At 37.0% G+C, this 21,257-nt stretch overlaps 1 protein-coding gene across 1 annotated transcript in view; it reads right to left on the reverse strand.

Moving 5' to 3' along the window:
- The window catches only part of bent (projectin protein bent), a 95,052-nt gene that overhangs the window by 12,481 nt on the left and 61,314 nt on the right, over nt 1-21,257 (reverse strand). The window contains 32 exon segments of the mRNA XM_018451655.1: nt 1-156; nt 449-932; nt 1,207-1,401; nt 2,440-2,974; nt 3,344-3,804; nt 4,132-4,337; nt 4,878-5,262; nt 5,486-5,788; nt 5,946-6,271; nt 6,547-6,802; nt 7,044-7,925; nt 8,105-8,407; nt 8,588-9,475; nt 9,610-9,732; nt 9,993-10,451; nt 10,903-11,205; nt 11,516-11,815; nt 12,636-12,917; nt 13,140-13,439; nt 13,710-14,591; nt 14,704-15,010; nt 15,132-15,406; nt 15,507-15,812; nt 15,878-16,157; nt 16,314-16,615; nt 16,827-17,129; nt 17,532-17,837; nt 18,129-18,410; nt 18,674-18,976; nt 19,210-19,509; nt 19,611-19,892; nt 20,070-20,372. Of these exon segments, the coding sequence (XP_018307157.1) occupies nt 1-156; nt 449-932; nt 1,207-1,401; nt 2,440-2,974; nt 3,344-3,804; nt 4,132-4,337; nt 4,878-5,262; nt 5,486-5,788; nt 5,946-6,271; nt 6,547-6,802; nt 7,044-7,925; nt 8,105-8,407; nt 8,588-9,475; nt 9,610-9,732; nt 9,993-10,451; nt 10,903-11,205; nt 11,516-11,815; nt 12,636-12,917; nt 13,140-13,439; nt 13,710-14,591; nt 14,704-15,010; nt 15,132-15,406; nt 15,507-15,812; nt 15,878-16,157; nt 16,314-16,615; nt 16,827-17,129; nt 17,532-17,837; nt 18,129-18,410; nt 18,674-18,976; nt 19,210-19,509; nt 19,611-19,892; nt 20,070-20,372 (11,578 nt within the window).

A 21,257-nucleotide genomic window follows, 5' to 3' on the forward strand; every position in this document is an offset into this window, starting at 1 on the left:
GCGTCGCCACCGAATTCATCCGCGCGAAGATTTTCAGGTGGACTAGGACGATCGAGGACCTTGACGTTAACGGTTGCTGTATCAAAGCCAGATGAATTGCGTAGCTGGAGTCTATACTGCCCTCCATCTGAACGTTTTGCATTCTTCACTACCAGACTGCAGCAGAAAATCAATTAGTATAATATAACATATAATATCATTACTATTTTCGTTAATCACCGGGACGAAGAAAAATTCTAGATTTAGATATTTCATATATGATTAAAAATTTTTTCCCAATTAATAAATTATTAAATGGTTTCTATCATATTACACTACAGTTATATTTTCCAAATAGTATCTAATAATTGAAATCTAATATTAAACCTAAAATTTAATAGGCAAATTAATAAACTAATAAACTTCATATCTTATTTTAATTTTCGTATTCTCAAAAGAAAGCACATACCTGGCGAAATCATCAGCCAGCTGTTGATGTACCCGTGGATCGGTTTCATCCTTAACGACGTCATTGGCAAACCACGTGGCGGTCGGTTTGGGGAAGCCAATGTAAGGCACGTGAATAGAAAAATCCTCGCCGGCGCGAACGGTAATGTCGCGGACTCCACCAAGATCCATAACTGGTTTGTTAGGTTGTTCTTCAATGACAATTGGATTACTGGGTCGGCTCGGATCGCTACTACCGACATCGTTCACTGCAAACACTCTGAAGAGATACTCCTCGCCCTCTTTCAAATTTGGCACAGTATATACGTTGCTCGGTATGGGCGCACCGTTTACATCTGACCAATCGTCATCACCCTTGGCTTTCTTTTGGATGATATATCCTCGAATCTTTGAGCCACCGTCGCTTCGCGGTGGTCGCCAGCTTAGGGTCACTGAATCCTTGGTGATCCTGTCCGCTTTGGGCGGCTCAGGAGCATCAGGACGTACTGCAATAATAATGATAGTATAAATGTAAATATCAGAAGATACAATATATAATAATTAAAACTAATAATCAATACTTATAGTTATAAAAATAAAATTCCGAATTGGAACTAATATTAACAATCAGATTTAAACCAAGATTAAAATTAAAATAAATGCTAATAGTAAGTTAAAGCGTTCAATTTGTAACGTTTAAAAATAAAATTAATTCTTCGCATTCAGATCGCGCGCGCGGGCATTTATTGTAATATATTATTATGATTCAAGTATACTTACGGCGTTGATGTCCGGCTATGATCGGTTCAGTGGGCTTGCTGGGTTTTCCAGGCCCAGCCTCATTAACGGCACTCACTCTAAACTCATATCGCGAACCCTCGTGAAGATCCTGCACGGTAAATGTCGTGTTCGGTGTCGGGTAGTTGTTGACCTTCAACCATTCGCCACCGCGCTCCCGCTTTTCCACATAGTAACCTAAAGAAGATAATATAGATAGTGTGAGCCAAATATAAATTTCTACATATAATATTGCCATCAAGAAAATAAAAAAAATTAACGTTTCGATAATATATATATATATATATTTAAATTTTTTATAATTTCAAAGAAATTCTTTAAATCGTAGGTTTAATGTAATACAATGTTAAATAATAAAAATTATATTAATTGAGGGGATTGGCGGAATAAAGGCATAATTCTATTTAGGCCCTTTTTCCGGAGATTAACGCAAATAAACAAGGAATTGATATTAGACCTGTTCTTTTTGGCTGAACTTTTGCACCAGTTCATCTTTCTTCCTGTTCTTTCCTCTTGAGAGAGAAAAAGAAGAAAGATGAACTGGTGCAAAAGTTCAGCCAAAAAGAACAGGTCTATTGCTTACATTAGTTAAATATGAACGTGTTTCGATTGTCCTGTGGTGGTGAAAATGATATAATCTATGGAAAAAGGGCATAAATGATTTAAAATCATTAATGAGATTTTTTACCAGAGACTGAATGAAAATGGTATGACAATAATGTGTTTTCATTTATACAACATATTTATGTTAAAAAATCTTATGAAAATTCATCAGATGATGATTGAACGTTATTTCAATTTGATAATTTTGTACAAGTAAAAGTAAAATGTATTTCATATTCATTTTGTATTTCTTCTATAAGAATGTGAAAATAAAAAACATTTCTGCAGTTCATAGTCTTTTCTTTCTGTCGATTTTTACAATATTACGATCAATATTCGGAAAAAGAGATTAAGTGCATTTTTTTAATTGCAAATAACTTTTTAAATATTGATCATAATAGAGAAATATTATAATATATAACGTTTCAAAGACATTATATAAATATATATTTAATACTGTTCCCATTTATGGTATAATAAAAAAGTAACAAGTTATTTTAATTTTTATCAAAATCAAGATTTTGTAATTAGATCTTTATTCCGTCAATCCCTTCAATTATTGTATCTGTATTTAAGAGATCAATTATAAAATAATTTATTGCGATAACTTACCAGTTATAGGCTTTCCTCCAGTATTGATAGGTGGATTCCATGCTAGACTGCAGCTATTAGGAGTGTAACCAAGAATTTCAGGTTGATTTGGTGCATCCGGTGGATCATACGGACTCTTGGCGATTACGGGTTTGCCTTCCAAAGGCTCTGACACACCGTACATATTCTCGGCGCGGACTCTAAAGACATACTTTTTGCCTTCAGTTAAGCCCTTCGCCGTGAAGTTCGTCCTGGGAACGTATCCTGGCACTTGTCGCCAATTGTCAGAACCATAATCAGAAACCTCGACAATGTAGTTCGTGATATCAGATCCGCCATTGTCCGCCGGTGGGTTCCAGGACAGTCCGACGGACTCCTGCGTCGTGCCAGTATATTGCAGAGGACCCTGAGGTGGTCCAGGTTTATCCACAACTATGACTTCGATGTCGGCCGAATCTTTTCCATGCTCGTTCGTCGCAGTTACGGTGTACATGCCACCGTCATCTCGCACGGATTTTTCGATCAAAAGTTGTGTTCGATCACTCTTGGTCTCAGTCTAAGAATATAATAAAAATAAGAAAACGCACGTGCACAGTAAAGAGTAAAGACTATTATAAAACTAAAAAAAACTAAAAAATAAAGACTAAGATATGAATTGAAAGAAACTCTACAAGATAAGGAATAAAATCTAAAATTTGTATTCCATAAACATAAAAAAAATATTGCGAAAAAAAATTTTTATAAAAATTTTTTACATTAGTAAAAGCATTTAATTTATAGTTTAATTCAATTCATAATTATTATTCATAATTATTAGTACATTGTCGTATAGTTTAATTCAATTCAATATTCTAGTCAAATTAATTTAATAAAAAATTATATATCTTTATTGCAATTCTAAAACTAAATTGAAAAATAAACCTACAGATAAGCGAAGAGTTTCCATGAGCGATCTTCCATCCTTGGTCCATTCGATCTTTGGCGTGGGCGCGCCGGACAACGGTATGTTGACATTGATTGGTTCTCCAGCGCGGACCTTGATCTTACGTCCGATTAGAGCATCCAGATGAAGTTTCGGTTTCTCCTTCATAGGTTTAGCCGTGAACACGGATGAAGTCTCGCTCGGTTTTCCGGCGCCTGCGGCGTTTATAGCCGACACGCGATATTCATATTGATGACCTTCGGTCACATGATCATCGTAATACTCAGGATATCTGACGGGTTCTTTATTCTGCTTTATCCAGCGACCTGTAGCACGATCACGACGTTCCACATCGTAACCAATGATCTTGGAGCCACCGTTACTAATAGGCGGAGTCCATTTGATCTTGATGTGATCTTTATCGGCATCCACGCATTCTGGCTTGCCGGGTTGTCCAGGAACCACTAAGCAATTAATTGAATATAACAATATGTTAACAAAGTAAGAAAATAATAAAAAGTGAACGTTTGGAAGAATTTGGATAAATTTCCATATCTATAAATTTATAATTTACAATTACGAATACTCGGAATTCAATATAAAGATATTAATTTTAAATTGTGTTATCATATTAAATAAATGAGAAACAATTTTGAGTCTTTAAGAGTTGATTCTAAAAATCATACTTAAATATATAATTAATGATCTTATAATAATTTCAGAGTTGTTTCAACATTGAAGTAATTATAATTTAAGACTAATTGAATTAATATTCTATTAATAGTACTTACCAAATTGATTTTTGGCAACAACAGATCGATCGGTGGTCAATGGTTCAGAGCGACCCTGAAGATTTTCTGCAGATACGCGAAATTCGTAGGTGGTTCCCTCGAGCAATCTTGGCACAGTGGCATGATTATACTTAGGATTGACATGTGTAACTGCTGGTACCCAACCGCCACCATGCGTGAGATCGCGCTTCTCAATGACGTATCCACTGTAAAATATAAATCAAACATATTATATATAAGAAATTATTTTGTATACTATTAATATTCTTTTTTACACGCATATCTTATACAATTCGTAACACAAATTAACATAAAACTTATAATTTTAATATGATAATTTCACATTGTAGAATTATATATAATTTAATAAGTACGGAGAGTTTAATAAGTCTAAGAGACTTGATCATACGGGAGAGTTGAACAACTATTTGAATATCTCGTCTCGGATTCTCTCTGTCTTATTTTTATGAAAGATAAGTCACAAAGAGATTTTGTAAATTCAAAAATATATCGAATAAATGACTACGAATATGGTATATGTATATGCATGTACATATGTAGTATATACATAATTCACATCGAATTATTTAAGCATTAAAGTTCCAGCTTCGACCGTTATAGACATTTAATTTCTAGTATTGATTGTGTTCTAACATATGCGGTCTAAAATAAAGATTCTTAATATTGTTTATATCTAATAAAGTTCATTTCATAGATAATGTTGAAATATTTAAAAATTTACTTACGTAAGTTCACTGCCTCCATTATCTTTGGGTGGCTTCCATGAGAGCGTGACGGACTGGTTGGTGATTTCCTCGTACTGCAAAGGACCTTCCGGCGGTCCGGGTTTATCCAAGACGGTCACTTGGAAGCTGCCTTCGTCTATGCCGCTGCTATTCTTTAGCAACAAGTGGTATAATCCCGAGTCGGACCTTTTAGCGTTGACGATATGCACAATTGTATGATAGCCGATCGATGTGATCGTCGTCCTGTCGTTGGAAGTTAATTCGTTGCTTCCTACGCTCCAAGTTGCCTCCGGTGTCGGTTCGCCGATGAAGTCGATATCCACGTGAAAAATGAGTCCAGCTTTGATACGAACATCCTGTAAGGGCGTTTTGATCTTCGGGGCAACTAAACAAATTGAAGGAAGTTAAATGCAATAACGTGCAATGTAAATAAATATAGTCACATATTGAAGGTTTAGAATTTAAAAAAAACATTATGCTATATAAAATAATAATTTATAAATCCATAAAATTGAAAAATGTTATTTATTGCTGCTATTTAATTATTATTATACTGTTTAATCAAATTGTCACTTTTTAAATTAATTCTATGAAAATTCACAACTTACGAAAACGAGGTTTGGCAGTGACGAGATCGCTAGGTTCCGAAGGTTCGGATTGACCCGCGGCATTGACAGCAATTACACGGAATTCATACTCCTGACCTTCTGTCAGATCCGGAACAGTCGTGCTGTTTTGACCAGCTGGCACGTGTACTGCATTCACCCAGTAAGGACTGCCCTTCTCCTTCTTCTGGACAATATAGCCAGTGATCGGTGATCCACCGTCGTTCTTTGGCACAGGCCATTGTAAATCTACATGGTCCTTGTCCCAGTCCATAATTTGCGGTTTGCCAGGCGCGTCCGGTTCATCTGAAAATCGCAAACGCATTTAATAACATTATTCTTTCAAATGTACTTTTAACTTTAGGGTTTTACGATATGCGCGAATTAAATTGTAAAACTCTTTTAATGTCACTCTTTTATTTAAATTTGAAATATATATATATATTTTTTTCAAATTACTCACCAAACTCGTTCTTCGCGATGATGCTTTTTGTGGTCTCGAGCGGATCAGATTCTCCGATGTTATTAACAGCCTTGACACGGAATAGATATTCTTTGCGATGAATCAGACGATTGACCTCGTGGCTCAACACCATGCTCATGCCGGCATCAGACCAAGTTCCACGAGACAAGTCCATCTTCTCGATAACATAGTGCAAAATGGGGCTTCCGCCATCGTCAAGAGGATGTCCCCATGTTAAGTGGCAACCCTCTTTGGTGATATTGCTGACATCCAAAGGCTTCTCTGGTGGTGCCGGTCTATCGAGGACAGTGACTCTCGCGCTGGCACTAAAAATTTAACATGACCGTTTGTTCAAGTAACAATCATCAATTAAATTGTATTATAAAAAAAATTTTATTAAGAAAATTTCTTTGAATTAATTTTCAATACTAAAATTTTCTTTTTCATATTTTGTCCTATTATTTGCTGAAATCATTTTTAAATAAATATATAAAGTGTTATTTGACGTAAATTAATTTGATTAAGAAACTTTTTTATCCAAGTTAAAATTATAATTATATTAAAGAATAACTATAATTTTAAAATTTTTTAATTCAAGTACCTGAAGCTACCATGTTCGTTCTCCAAAGTTAGAGTATAACGTCCAGTATCACCACGGACAGAAAATGGAATCTCAAAGGAAGTTTCAGTGTTAGTGGTGTACATCTCATGACGAGCATCGGCCACAATCTGTACACCATCGCAATTCCACGTTGCCTTCGGTTTAGGTGACGCCACGATAGGAATGTTGTAACTGATCTTCTGACCGGCGCGAACCACCAAATCGTGCAGCAAATGTGTGTCAAACGAAGGAGCAACTGCAATTAATAAGAAAAAATTATGAAGACAATATCATTAGCAGAGAGAAAACATCTCCAATTGTTAAAAAAACAAATTATAAAAAATTATTACTTCTCAGAAAAGTCTTTATGAGAGAAAAATATGCATTTTTATAAAAAAAAAAACCCTGCGAATACGAAAAAATACTTTATATATTTTTATAATAAAACTCTTTTTAAAATCATTTAATTATTAATTTCGACAAAGATTTAAACTTACTGAAACGAGGTTTAGCAACGATTGGCGCCGATGCTTCGGACGGTTCACCAGGTCCGCCCTTGTTCACGGCGATGACTCTGAATTCATATTCCTGACCCTCGGTCAGATCAGGTACTCTGCCGCTGGTCTTGTTTCCGGGTATCTCAGCGGCTTTTTCCCACTGTCCGAAGCGAGGTCGTTTTTCGATAATGTAGCTGGTTATGGGCGATCCGCCGTCTTTCTTGGGTGGTGTCCATTCCAGATCCACATGATCTTTGTCCCAGTCGGTGGCGACTGGCGTACCAGGTTTGTCTGGCCTGGCAAACGGATCCTTGGCAGTAATAGTGTCCATTCCCGTTAATGGCTGAGACTCGCCCTGCTTATTGACCGCTCGTACACGGAACTGATAGTCGTGTCCCTCAATCAGGTGGCCCACCTGCGCTGAGGTGTTGTTAGCCTCAGCCACAGGCACCCAACGCATATTTTCCGTGTCCATTTTTTCAACCTGATAGTATTGGATCTCAGAACCGCCGTCATCCTTGGGCGGCCGCCATTTCAGAGTACAGCCGTTTTTAGTGACATTGTCGATCTTCAACGGACCTTCTGGTGGCAAGGGTACATCCAGCACATTCACCGTTAATGTAGCAGAGTCCTTGCCATTCACATTCTTGGCCATAAGCGTATAAACGCCGGAATCAGAACGTTTTGCCTCCATCACGCGCACCTTAGTATTGTAATCCTCATTGATGATCTTGATACGATCACTTGCCATTACTACGTCATCCTTTAGCGACCACTCTTTACTTGGTGGCGGCTCGCCAGTTACCGGCACATCGAAGTCAAAGAAACTGCCAGCGCGCACTTTCACGTCCAGCATGTACTTCCTGTCGATCTTCGGTGGGACTGAACACAAAATATATAATATAATTAATTATACGTTATTAAATTATAAATGAAACACCTACCAAATATTTTTAATCAGTTTTTTGTTTCTTAAATTTCTAAGTTATAGAAGCATTGATTAAAAGAATTCAATTTTTTAAATATACACAAAATTTGATAAATTTTTTGCAAATGCTTACGATTCTTCGGTCGCGCTATATGGGACTTGGACGCCTCCGAAGCTTCGCCAGGACCAGCCTTGTTGACAGCCCTCACGCGGAATTCGTATGGAGTTCCCTCAACCAGATCATCGACTCTACCACGGTTCGTGTCGCCATCAATTTCTGCACATTTCTCCCAAATCGGACTGTATTTGTCGCGTTTCTCTATGACGTAACCAGTAATTGGTGATCCACCGTCTTCCTCAGGGCGATTCCATTGAAGCTCAACGAAGTCCCTGTCATAATCAATCACCTCGGGCGTACCCGGTTTTCCTGGTTCGTCTACAAAAATTAAATAATGTAAAAAATGTGAAAATATAAAATTGACATTTTTTTTGCAAATATTGGGGAATATAATAAATTAAAAGTAATTATAATAATATATTGGAAATATATGACGCACTCAAATTTTTACTCACAAATACATAAAATTATTATTTCAATAAAAAATGTTTGTCCTACCGAAGGGATTCTTCGCCTCGATGCCCTGCATGGCGGTGAGAGGCTCGGATTTGCCCTGCTTATTGACTGCTCGCACCCTGAACTTGTACTTATGCCCTGGCGTCAGGCCTTCCACTTGCAAGCTCGTTTCCGGTCCATCAGTCTCTCCGGCCGGCACCCAACGACCTGTGGCCTCGTCCATTTTTTCTACGACATATTTCTCAACTGGCTGTCCACCATCATCCTCAGGCGGCTTCCACGTGAGTTTGCAGCCCTCGGCGTGCACGTCAGATGTGCGAAGTGGACCTTGAGGCGGGCTCGGCTTGTCCAGCACAGTTACTTTGACGAATGCTTCATCTCGGCCATTAATATTCTCAGCAATAACAGTGTATTTGCCGGATTCCGCACGCGTAGCCATTCGCACGTTCAAACTAGTGTTGTAATCCACGTGTTTGACTTTGACACGATCAGTCGGTCGGACCTCCTTGCCGTTCAACATCCATTTGGTAGTTGGCGGTGGCTCGCCCGTTACTTTACAGTCGAAGTTAAAGTTTTGGCCAGCCTTGATTTTCACTTCAATCAGGTTGGTACGATCAATCCTGGGCGCTAGATTGCGTGGTTTGGCGATGATAGTCGGCGTGGCGTCCGATGGTTCACCAGGTCCAGCTTTGTTCACGGCACGCACACGGAACTCGTATGGTTGACCTTCGATAAGATCCGGTACTGTAGCGGATGTTTCGTCTGCAGGCACCTCAAGTGCCTTCTCCCATTCGCCGTACTTGTCTTTCTTTTCAATTACGTAACCAGTGATTGGTGAACCGCCATCATTCTCCGGCGGAGTCCATTTCAAGTCGACGTGGTCCTTATCCCAGTCAGTGGCTCGGAGATCACCCGGTTTGCCTGGTTCATCTGAACATAGAAACAAAAATTTGATCAAAATTCTCAAATTGATAATAATAACATTTATCTTTAAATTATGTTTCGTAATTTACATTTACGACGATGTTTTATATAATTTTAATATACGTTTGATTAGAGCGTACCAAATGGATTTTTGGCTACTATCGTCTGCTCCGCTTCCAAAGGTTTCGATTCGCCCTCGGCATTGACCGCGGCTACCCGGAAGAGATACTCCTTGCCAGGTGTTAGACCTGTCACCTCGAGAGCTATAATAAATAATAAATAATTCATTTAACATAAATCAATAATTAAATCAATACTATAAAGTAAAGTATGTACTTTGAAATAGCGGATTTATAACAGGAAAACTTTACCTATGAAAAATGAAGAAATTTTAAGCGCTTCATATAAAACAAAAAATATAGAAGCAAGAATTATTACATATCGTTTAAGTAAAGATTTAATAGAACTGTATGCGTCGTGTCAGGTTTATTTTTTTATTCAATTAATCAATCCGGCGACTTACTCGGTTCGGTAGAACGTCCGCAGGGTACCCAACATCCGGTTTCCGGGTCCTTTTTGTCCACTTGATAGTACTCGATGGGCGTACCGCCGTCGTCTTTAGGTCTCTTCCACTTCAATTTGCATCCTTCCTTGTGCACGTCCGATACCTGAAGCGGTCCCTCAGGCGGCGTCGGCTTGTCCGTCACCGTCACCTGCACTGTCACCGAGTCTTTGCCCGATGAATTGCTGGCAGTGACAGTGTAATCGCCACTGTCGTCCCGCGATACCGGACGTATGCTAAACTTAGTATTGTAGTCGATGTTGTCGATCTGCACCTTGCGATCGGAATGAAGTGGTATTGCGCCGTAACGCCACTCGATATGTGGCGGTGGCTCGCCGATCACGTTGGCATCGAATTTCAGCATCGAGCCAGCGGACAGGGTAACGTCCCTCAAATTGCGCCTGTCAATCTTCGGGGCCACTGTGACAAATGATTGAATGATTAGATACCGATATCAAATTTAGGCAAGCACGCGGTTCATTGAAATTATTTTTGGAACATGCGTACGTTTTATAGCAAAGATATAATGATTACTATCCTCTCAAGCAAAACAACAAGTCATTATGATATCAAAATGATGTCGAAATGACTCCAAAATGATCATTAAAAGTCATTTCTCTATCATTTTCGATTAATTTTAATGTCATTTTAATGTTATCGTGACTTGTTGTTCTCTTAAGGTGCTATGATCGATTGCTTGTATATAAATTATAAGATCTAAGATACAGATCAAGATGCCTATTATTAAGATAATATAATATTTGGTATAATTCGTATATTAAATTTATTTAAAGGAAATTTTTAATCAAATTAATTATAAATCATTGTAATAGTAAGAAAAATTTAAAATTGAAATATCATAAATACTTACAGAAACGCGGCTTAGCAGTAAATGTCTTGCTGGCTTCACCGGGTTCCGACTGACCAGCCTTGTTTACAGCAATCACGCGGAATTGATAATCATTGCCTTCTATTAGACCATGTACTAAAGCTTTGGTGACCGGTGTCGCGGTTTCCAAAGCTTTCTCCCACATGGTGCTGTATTTATCTTTCTTCTCAATGATGTAGCCCGTGATAGGCGATCCACCGTCACTGACAGGTTCTTTCCAGGCGAGTTCAACCTGATTAGCTGTCCAATCGACCGGTTCCGGTGCTCCAGGTGCAGTTGGTACAGCTGTAAAAATTAATTATTATAATAAAATTAGCAATTATTATTATTTTTTAAAAATACTTTCAGTAAGATACTGTTTTTATATAATACATTATGAAAAGAAGAAATAAGAATTAAAAGCAAGAAAGATGCCATAAAATAATCAATTTTAAAATAACAATTTATACATACTTCTGTGACAATATATAAAAGCATTAACGATACAAACTAATTATATTTCGAAGATTATTAAAAGACACACATACAACCACACACAAGAAATACTATTTATTACTTTTGATAAATTATATTTGATAAAAAATATTCCACTTACTGAACGGATCTTTCGCTACGATGGAACTAAAGGTTTCCAATGGTTCAGACTCTCCTTCCTTGTTAAGTGCTTTGACTCGGAACTTGTACTCATGTCCCGGTGTAAGCCCTTCAACCTTCATCTCAGGCCCAGTAGTTTTACCAACTGGTAACCAGACACCAGTCTCTGGATCGAACTTTTCTACGAGATAGCCCTCAATTGGTTCTCCACCGTCGTCCTTAGGTTTCTTCCATTTAAGCGTACATCCTTTTTTGTGCACGTCGGATACCTCCAATGGTCCTTCTGGTTTGCCAGGCTTGGCTGATAAACAAACAAAATTTAGATTAAATCATTATGTAAGTAAAAAAATAAGATTACACAAGGAGAATGAATCTTTATTACAGATTATTGCACATTAAATACTTTTATATTTAATATTTGACAAAGAGAAAAACAATAGATAAAACAGTTTATTTATTAGACTGATAATTATTTTACGTATAATAAACAAGAAGGGCTATGAACAAAACGATATCATTTAATGTTCAGAATACAAAAACAATCACCATTTTAATAAACAATGCAGACGTTTCGACACCGATGAGAACATTATCAATGTTAACTGAATTTTAAAATTATGACATAAAAATAGCAGTTATTCGTACAATATTTTAATCAAGTAAAACATAAAATATAAAAAAAATACTAAATTACTATCTTAAATCCATTAAATCCATGTGTTAGAACGTTCCGACAGACAAAAGTGATTCATCTATGATTGTATGTATTATATTATATATTTATATTTTTAGTGAATATGCAAATGTAATTGTATATGTGTTTTCCATCGCAAATGTGAATGCAAATATTAGTATGTTAATATGATGTCAATGATATACTTGTCTGATGTATTATGTGATATATGTCGCTCAAGATTTTTCTATCTGTTTTATTCGCTTATTACTAAATTGTTATCTACTGGCTGGCTTTGTAATAGCAGTCTTGCTGGTGCCTTGCCATTTGCTGTATGTATTTACATTGCAATAAATAATAATAATAGTATAATAGAAACAATAATATATAATTATTTTTTTTAATTACTGCAGAACTTGCAAAATATTAACTTGTAAAAATTACTCACAGACAACGGTGACTTCGACTTCGGCGGTATCAGATCCATGCTGATTGACTGCTGTGATCTTGTAAGTGCCACTATCCTTGCGTTCAGGCTTATCGTTGAAGAACTTGCTATTGTAAGGCACGTTCTGTATTCTGCGATGTGTGGTTTGCTGAATGCTCTTATTGTTGATTACCCACGTGACGTCTGGTGGTGGTTCTCCAATAATTTTGACGTCAAAGTGGAACGCTTCGTTCTCGCGCACGGTTAGATCGCGCAGATTTCGTCTGTCAATCTTCGGCGGAACTGGACAGTCAAAAGTAATAATGTTATAATTAATAAATCTATTCTTCGTGCCTATTAAGATTTTTTAAAATTTCGTTTTCTAACAAAAATGTTTACATCGAAAAATTCTTTTAAATTTGTGATTCAAGATTTTTTTTTATTGAGAAGAATATTTTAATTGTTCTAAAGATTATTTAACGGAAGAGACAAATAATTAAAATATCTTTAATTATGAAAACTTACGTCTTCGACTCTTGGCGATAATCGGTTTGCTAGCGTCAGACGGTTCACCAGGACCGGCAGCGTTAATGGCCTTGACTCTGAATTCGTATTCGACACCCTCGTCGAGATTGTCGACGCGGCCCTTGCAATCCGGTCCAGTCTCGCACGCCTTGATCCACTTGGGTGCGCCCTTCTCCCGCTTCTCGATCACGTATCCAGTGATTGGAGATCCGCCGTCTTTTAACGGTGGAGTCCATCGCAGATCCACGTGATCCTTATCCCAATCGGTCGCCTCTGGACGTCCTGGTGCACCAGGTTCATCTGTAGTATAAATAAAACTGTTGTTACTTATCTGAACTAAGAAATGTAAGATAAAAAATTTCAAGGGTTAATTTCGAGAAGTATAACAATGAATAATTGTATGTTAAAGTTATTAATTAAAAGATTTTTTAATTGCTTTACATTTAAATAATGGAGAACAAGAAAGTTACAATTTTATTTATGTGATATTCGTCGTGCAGAATTTTAATATAAAAGTAATTTAAAGTTAAATAAAAAGATAGAGTTAAATAAAAAGATTAGAAATCTCACCAAATGGATTCTTGGCGACGATTCCGTACTCGGTCTCCAATGGTTCAGATTCGCCTTCCGCGTTTACAGCCGCAACTCGGAACTTATACTCCTGTCCGGGCACCAGGTTCTCTACCACCATCATGGGATCCTTGGTGCGTGCAACAGGTATCCATCTACCGGTTTCTGTATCCATTTTCTCGACCGCATAGTGATCCAAAGGTGCACCACCATCGTCCGCTGGTGGATTCCACTTGAGAGTACAGCCCTCCTTATGTACGTCGGAAACTTTGAGCGGTCCTTCAGGCTTGCTAGGTTTGTCCAGTACCAGGATCTCGATGGATGCCTCATCTTTGCCGGAACTGTTCTCCGCCTTCAAAGTTAACGTGCCACAATGCGCCCTGGTCGCCGATGAGATCACGAACTTGGTCTTGTAATCCTCCGTTTCGATGGTCAAGACGTTGTCGGATTCCTGCTTGGCCTTGTTCAGGAACCAAGTCTTGCTTGGTGGTGGTTCACCCGTAACTTTGACGTCCAGCCGAATGACATTACCGGCCTTGATTGTGATATCCTTCAAGTTTGTGCGATCGATCTTGGGCGCGGCGTAGCGATCCTTGGCGATTAGAGTTTCGCTTGGTTCGCTGGGCTTGCTCTGGCCACCTTTGTTAACGGCCTTAACTCGGAATTGATATTTTTGACCCTCCACAAGATCTGGAACTTTGGCTTCGGTTTTGTTACCCGGAACTTCCGCGGCTTTTTGCCATTTACCGTACTGATCTTTCTTCTCAATGATATATTTTTCAATGGGAGCTCCGCCATCCTTCTTTGGAGCTTTCCATTTCAAGTCAACATGATTCTTCGACCAGTCCTTCAACTCGGGTTTGCCGGGCGCATCGGGTTCAGCTGTAATTAGAAATAAATATTTTATTATAAATATATTTTTTAAGATGTTATAATATAATTACAGAAATTCAAAAAAATTAATTGTAAGGAATAATAAGAATAAGATGTTTACAATAAGGATTTTTGGCGGTTGTTGGTATGGACGTTTCTAAAGGTTCGGATTCGCCCTCGGAGTTGACAGCTTTGACACGGAATTGGTAATCCTTGCCCTCGTTTAGACCGGACACATCTGCCTCTGGAGTTTTGCTGGTACCGCATGGTACCCAACGTCCTGTGTCTACATCCATCCTTTCAATAACATAATGATCAACTGGTTCGCCACCGTCGTCATCGGGTTTGTCCCATTTCAACTTACAACCTTCGGCCGTTACATCGGACACTTCAAGCGGTCCTTTCGGTTTGCCAGGCTTACTTAGAACCTGATAAACATCAAATAAACGATCAATTATATTTAACAAAGAATGCTCTAACAAACAATTCCATATTCTTAATGGAATTTAATTTATATAGTTAAATTTGCAAAGTAATTGTCATACAAACCTGAAGCTCGACGTCGACCTGATCGGTGCCACTGTCATTCTTGGCAATGACGGTGTACGTGCCGGTATCCGAACGCTGAAGTTTATTGAAAATGAACATAGTATGATAATCCTCGTTCTCAATCTTGAGTCGGTCCATGCTCTTCAGCACCGTATCCTTGAGTTTCCATGTAACAACTGGTGGTGGTTCTCCCTTGATGTCAGCCTCAAGTCGCAGCATCTGGCCAATTCGCATAACTTTCTTGTGGAGATTTTTACGATCAATATGCGGTGCCACTATGAACAGACAGTAAAATTAGTTAGATAATTGTTATTATAATACAAGAAATAAATTTATCTAACAATAAAACAATAAAGTTATATATACGCAGCTTACAGAATCGAGGTTTAGCCACGACGCTTTTTGAAGTATCGCTGGGCTCGCCAGGTCCAGCTTTATTGACCGCCACGATCCTGAATTCGTATTCGTGACCCTCCTGGATACCGTCAGTCACTTTAGCGGCCGTTCGGTCTCCCGGAACCTTGGCAACATCCACCCATTGTCTACCTTCTTTGTCTCGCATTTGCACGATGTACTTCTCGATCGGCGCACCACCATCATCCTTGGGAGGAGTCCATTCGAGATCGACAAAGTCCTTGTCCCAGTTCTTGAGTTCTGGTCGACCAGGCTTACCCGGTTCGTCTAAAATCGAAAGTAATTAAGTTTTTAAGTTACAAATTCAAATTTTCCAGAGTTCGAATACATACCGAATGGATTTTTGGCTATGATAGATTTGTCAGCCTCGAGATCATCGGATTCTCCTTCTCTGTTGACAGCCTTCACGCGGAATTTATATGGTTTACCCTCCTGCAATCCTGTGATGGTTGCTTCAGGTTCGGTACTACGACCACAAGGTACCCATTGTCCTGTAAGAGGATCCAATTTCTCGATCTCATAGTATTCGACCGGTGAACCACCGTCATCTTCGGGTTTGTCCCATTTGAGTTTGCAGCCATGTTTGTTAACATCGCTGACTTCCAAGGGACCCTGAATTATAAATAAGATATTTAATCAAATTATCAAGACAAAAAACTTATAAGTTAGACAACGATAATTAAAATAATTAAAATAATTACAATTAATTATAAGTAATTATAAATAATTATTAATAATGTTAATAATAATATAATGTTAAATTATTACTTTTGGCTTGCTGGGCTTGCCAAGAACAGTGATTTCTACTTCAGCAGTATCCTCGCCGACTTCGTTCTTCGCGTTGATCACGTATTTGCCGGTGTGTGCGCGTTTAGTCTTTAGTATGAAGAATTTCGTGTTGTAATCAACATTGTCGATTCGTATCGTGTCATCCGATACGAGTTCCTTGTCTTTGAAGGTCCAAGTGACTTTTGGCGGCGGCTCGCCAATTATGTTTACATCCAGACTTACGGTAAGGCCAACTTTTACCGTTATGGCTTGCAGATTCGTGCGATCAATATACGGTTTCACTGCAAAATAAAAATGAAAAAATTAAATATCGATAAATCTGTTTTTTTTTTAATATAAATAGGTAAAAAAATTGTATTTAAATAAATCTTAATAAATAATTTTAAATAAAATATTATTTATACAATTATTTCTTCAATAATGCAATATACATTTATATTTCCAACCTTTTTGATAAAGAACTGTAATTTATTAAAATGAAGTAATACTCACGCCAACGAGCTTTAGCGGTGTGTGGATTGGTAGCTTCGCTAGGTTCACCAGGTCCAGCTTTATTAACGGCGCGTACTCTGAATTGATACTGATTTCCTTCTTCTAAACGTGGAACTGTGCCAGTACATACGGGCCCTTGCACTTCAGCAGCCTTGACGAAATTAGTACCGAATTTATCCTTCATTTCGATAATGTATCCGGTAATTGGTGCACCGCCGTCCCTTATTGGTGGCTCCCACTTGAGCTTCACCATATTCTCCGACCAATCGACAATCTCTGGAAGTCCAGGCGCTGCTGGAGCATCTAAAACATTCCATGAAGTATGCCATAAGCTTTCCTGTTCTCTTTTAATAATTAAAAAAGTTATGAAATAAACGATATAGCTAAATAAATAGATTTTTAAATCGTCTTCTTTGTTTGATATCGTAATATAATGTTTGTTATTTGCTATTAGAAAAAGAAACAAGCACATTATTCATAATTATTAAAACAATCTTTTTTACATATCAGTAACAAATTTAATTATGATACCAGTTAGTGCCATCTTTATTTATAAATTTTTAATTACTATAATTTTTCTAGAAAGTAAGAAAAATGTCTATAGTTTATAGATGTATCTACTATAAAATTACTTAATCAAAAATAGAATAACGTATAAAAATAAATATGTGTATGAGCATTATAATCAACATTAGAATACTATACCGTATGGATTCTTAGCTACGATGCCAACGTCGGTTTGCAGAGGTTCTGATTCTCCCTCTTCGTTCACAGCCTTCACACGGAATTCGTATTTATGGCCAGGTTCCAAACCGGTAACTGCGTGTTCAGTTTTATCAGGGTCTACGATACCGGCTGGTACCCAACGACCTGTCGTCACATCCATCTTTTCTATTATGTAACTAGACAGGGGAAGTCCACCATCGTCTTTCGGCTTGCTCCATTTCAATTTGCAGCCTTCCTTGTGCACGTCGGTCACTTCCAGCGGTCCTTCCGGCTTTCCAGGCTTGTCTACAAATTTACATAATAAGTTTTACAACATAAATATATATTATATTGTATAATTGTGCATTTAGTTTAGCAATTTAGTCCAATATAATTTATATCTTTAAACATTCATTATTTCATTTAAAAAATATTTTAAAAAATTTGCTTACATTATGCATTTCTTATTTTAACATGAAATAAAGTATTTTATGTACATATATGTATTATAAAATACCTACATATAGAATTTCGTTTTATTTTTAAATTGAAATAGAGATGTGAATACAATATACCTATATATTCAAGTTTACTCACCAAGAATATTAATTTCTACATCGGCCTCATCTTGTCCAGAATCGTTCACAGCCTTGATAGTATATTTTCCAGTTAACTTTCGACTGGTATTTGTTAACTGAATCTTAGTGAGGTAGTCTTCGTTGTCAATTTTAACATTGGCTCCAGTTTGAAGTGGTGCACCAGCGAAACTCCATGTAACTGTTGGAGGAGGTTCACCTTCGACATCAACTTCCAACTTCACTAGTTGACCTGCTCTTACTTTGATAGTCTGCAGCTTATCACGATTGATGTGCGGTTTCACTATAAAAAAACAATTTTTATATAATATTATCTTAAATTATCTCGTAATAATTAAAATACTAATCCAATATTTATTCATGTTTCTCAAATTCTGACATTAGAGATCTTAATTTAAAACAGAATAGAAATTAAAAATAAAATTAAAATTATGTAATTATAGATTATAATTTTTCTAATTTATAATTATCAAGTATTTTGAGCTTTTCGTATATATTAACGAGTTATATTTAATTGTAATTTGTTAATCAAATTGAGATACTCACAGAATCTTGCTTTTGCAACATGCGGCTTGGTCGGGTCGCTAGGCTCCGATGGTCCAGCCTTGTTAACAGCACGAACACGGAACTGATAAGTGGAACCCTTTTTCAAGCCGGTAACACGACCTTTTGGTTGTGGCGAGTCGGGGACAAGAGCTTCCTCCCATTGCGAGGAAGGTTTCTCTTTTTTTTCAATAATGTAACCGGTAATCGGCGCACCGCCAGTATCTTTTGGAGGTTCCCATTTGAGATCGACGCGATCGACGTCCCAATCTTCGAGTTCCGGTGTTCCAGGCTTACTTGTAACATCTGTAAAAAAAACATTTGATTTAATATTGCTATAAAAAATATTAAGCAATATTGCAAAATATTTTAATTAAGTTGTGAAAATGATACAATAAATTATTTATTTTATATTAAATTATACTTTAATAATAACTGTACTTTTTTAGAGAGTTATTGCATAATATCAATTTTTACTTTTTGGATAACTTACTTTAATACAAAATTTTTTATTTATTTAATATTACTATTTAATTTACCATAAGGATTCTTTGCAATTGTAGAGCCGTCTGACACAAGTGGCTCCGATTCTCCTTCTTCATTCAGAGCCTTTACTCTAAACTCATACTCGTGTCCTTCCTGAAGACCTTTTACGTCCATTTCGGTATCCGCGGTACGACCGACTGGTATCCATCTGCCTGTTGATTTATCCAATTTCTCCACTTGGTATCCAGTAACCGGTTTGCCACCATCGTCTTCCGGTTTGCCCCATTTAAGTTTGCAGCTGTTCTTCGTGACATCCGCCACTTTAAGCGGTCCTTTTGGTTTTCCGGGAGCCGCTGTACAGAAAAAAAATTAGTGCAATAATTTAAAAAAAAATTAAAGAATTTCATAATTTATATTCTGTCAATTACAAAAATGTCATATATTTGCCACTCACATAATATCGTAACTTCAACTTCCGCCTCGTCTTCACCATGAGGATTGACAGCCTTGATCTTCCATACGCCAGTATTTTTGCGCAGGCTGTCGGTAATAGTGAGCTTCGTGTTGTAATCAACATTGACTATTTCGATATTTTCACCGGATTTTACTTCACTGCCAACGTGATACCATTTGATCTCCGGCGGTGGTTCGCCGCGTACATCCACGTCGTACTTAACAGTTTTACCGGCTCGTACGACGATCGGTTTTAAGTTCGTTCTGTCGATTCTCGGCTTCACTAAAGTGAGTGAAATTATATACAACAAAATATTATTTTTTATCTGATAAAAATTAATCTTTAAATGTTTCTTTACATGTTCTTTTTCTTAATTAATTATTATTAATTGTAATAACATTTTTAATATAACACATACATGTATTAATTATATTAGAATTGTATTTGATAGAAACTCACGAGCTTTGTGTTTGCAGATCTGCATCTTCGACGCGTCGGATGGAGGCGAGGGTCCAGCTTTGTTTACGGCAATAACTCGGAACTGATACTCGCCCCTTTCTTTTAAATCGGGTACTTTGCCCTCAAGTTGATTTCCAGGTACTTCGATAGCCTTTTCCCAATCAGGCTTGTACCGATCTTTTTTCTCGATAATATATTTTTCGATAGGCGCTCCTCCATCGAATTCTGGTGGAGTCCATTTCAAACTTACGGATTCGTTATCGTAATCGGTGATTTCGGGTGTTCCAGGCTTCAAAGGTTCATCTAAAAAAGAATTATACAAATTTTATTTTAGAATTTAACAAATAAATATTTAATTAAAATTTTAAAGAGATAATTAAACAAAAAGTTGAAACGTATTAATTAACTTCTTAATTAAAAAAATTGACTTCATATTATATAATCAAAGAAATTATTAATAAAGTAATTTCAATATATAGGATGTTTGGAATTTAAATGTCAAAACTTCGGGAGCGTGTAGAGGATCGATAAACTAATAGCGAATTCGATTGGATGCACTCAGTGCGCACTGGTGTACATCAAAGCCGTCGTACACAAAATAACGTAAAGGTATGTTTATACATAAACATAGAAATCGATTAAATCCTGAAATACTCAATACTTTTTATTGTATTATTAGGTAAAATATGTATTTTATAATTTGAAATATTTGCGTTTCACTTTTATACTCAAATTAAATCAGTGTACAACGGCTTTAATACGCATCAGTGCGCACTATTATAGTGCTTCCAATCAAATTTGCCATAAGGAAAAAAGTCCTGTAGAGATATATTCGTTTCTGCTTCGTTTTGGAGAAAATCGCAAAAAAGACAAAACGTAGTTTTCATTTTTGTATTTTCTCATTACTTATTCACATTGTATTTATTCACTTGCTTAATGTAGATATTGTTCAAAATGTTGACTTCTTGCATTACCGTCATTACCGTCAGCATTACTGTTGCAGAAGCCATACACGAAAATCATATCAGTATATTCAACGTTAGAATACGTACGTGGCATATTGTGACAGGAGTAATTCACTCGACTTCTGACTAGTAACTGACGAACTGAATTTACAGGAAAAAGGCAGAAATGTAAATAAACATTTCGTGCACGATTTCAGGATGATAATATAAACTTCATGACAAT

Source organism: Mycetomoellerius zeteki, unplaced genomic scaffold, assembly GCF_001594055.1.
Source record: "Mycetomoellerius zeteki isolate Tzet28-1 unplaced genomic scaffold, Tzet1.0 scaffold316, whole genome shotgun sequence".
Taxonomy (NCBI): domain Eukaryota; kingdom Metazoa; phylum Arthropoda; class Insecta; order Hymenoptera; family Formicidae; genus Mycetomoellerius; species Mycetomoellerius zeteki.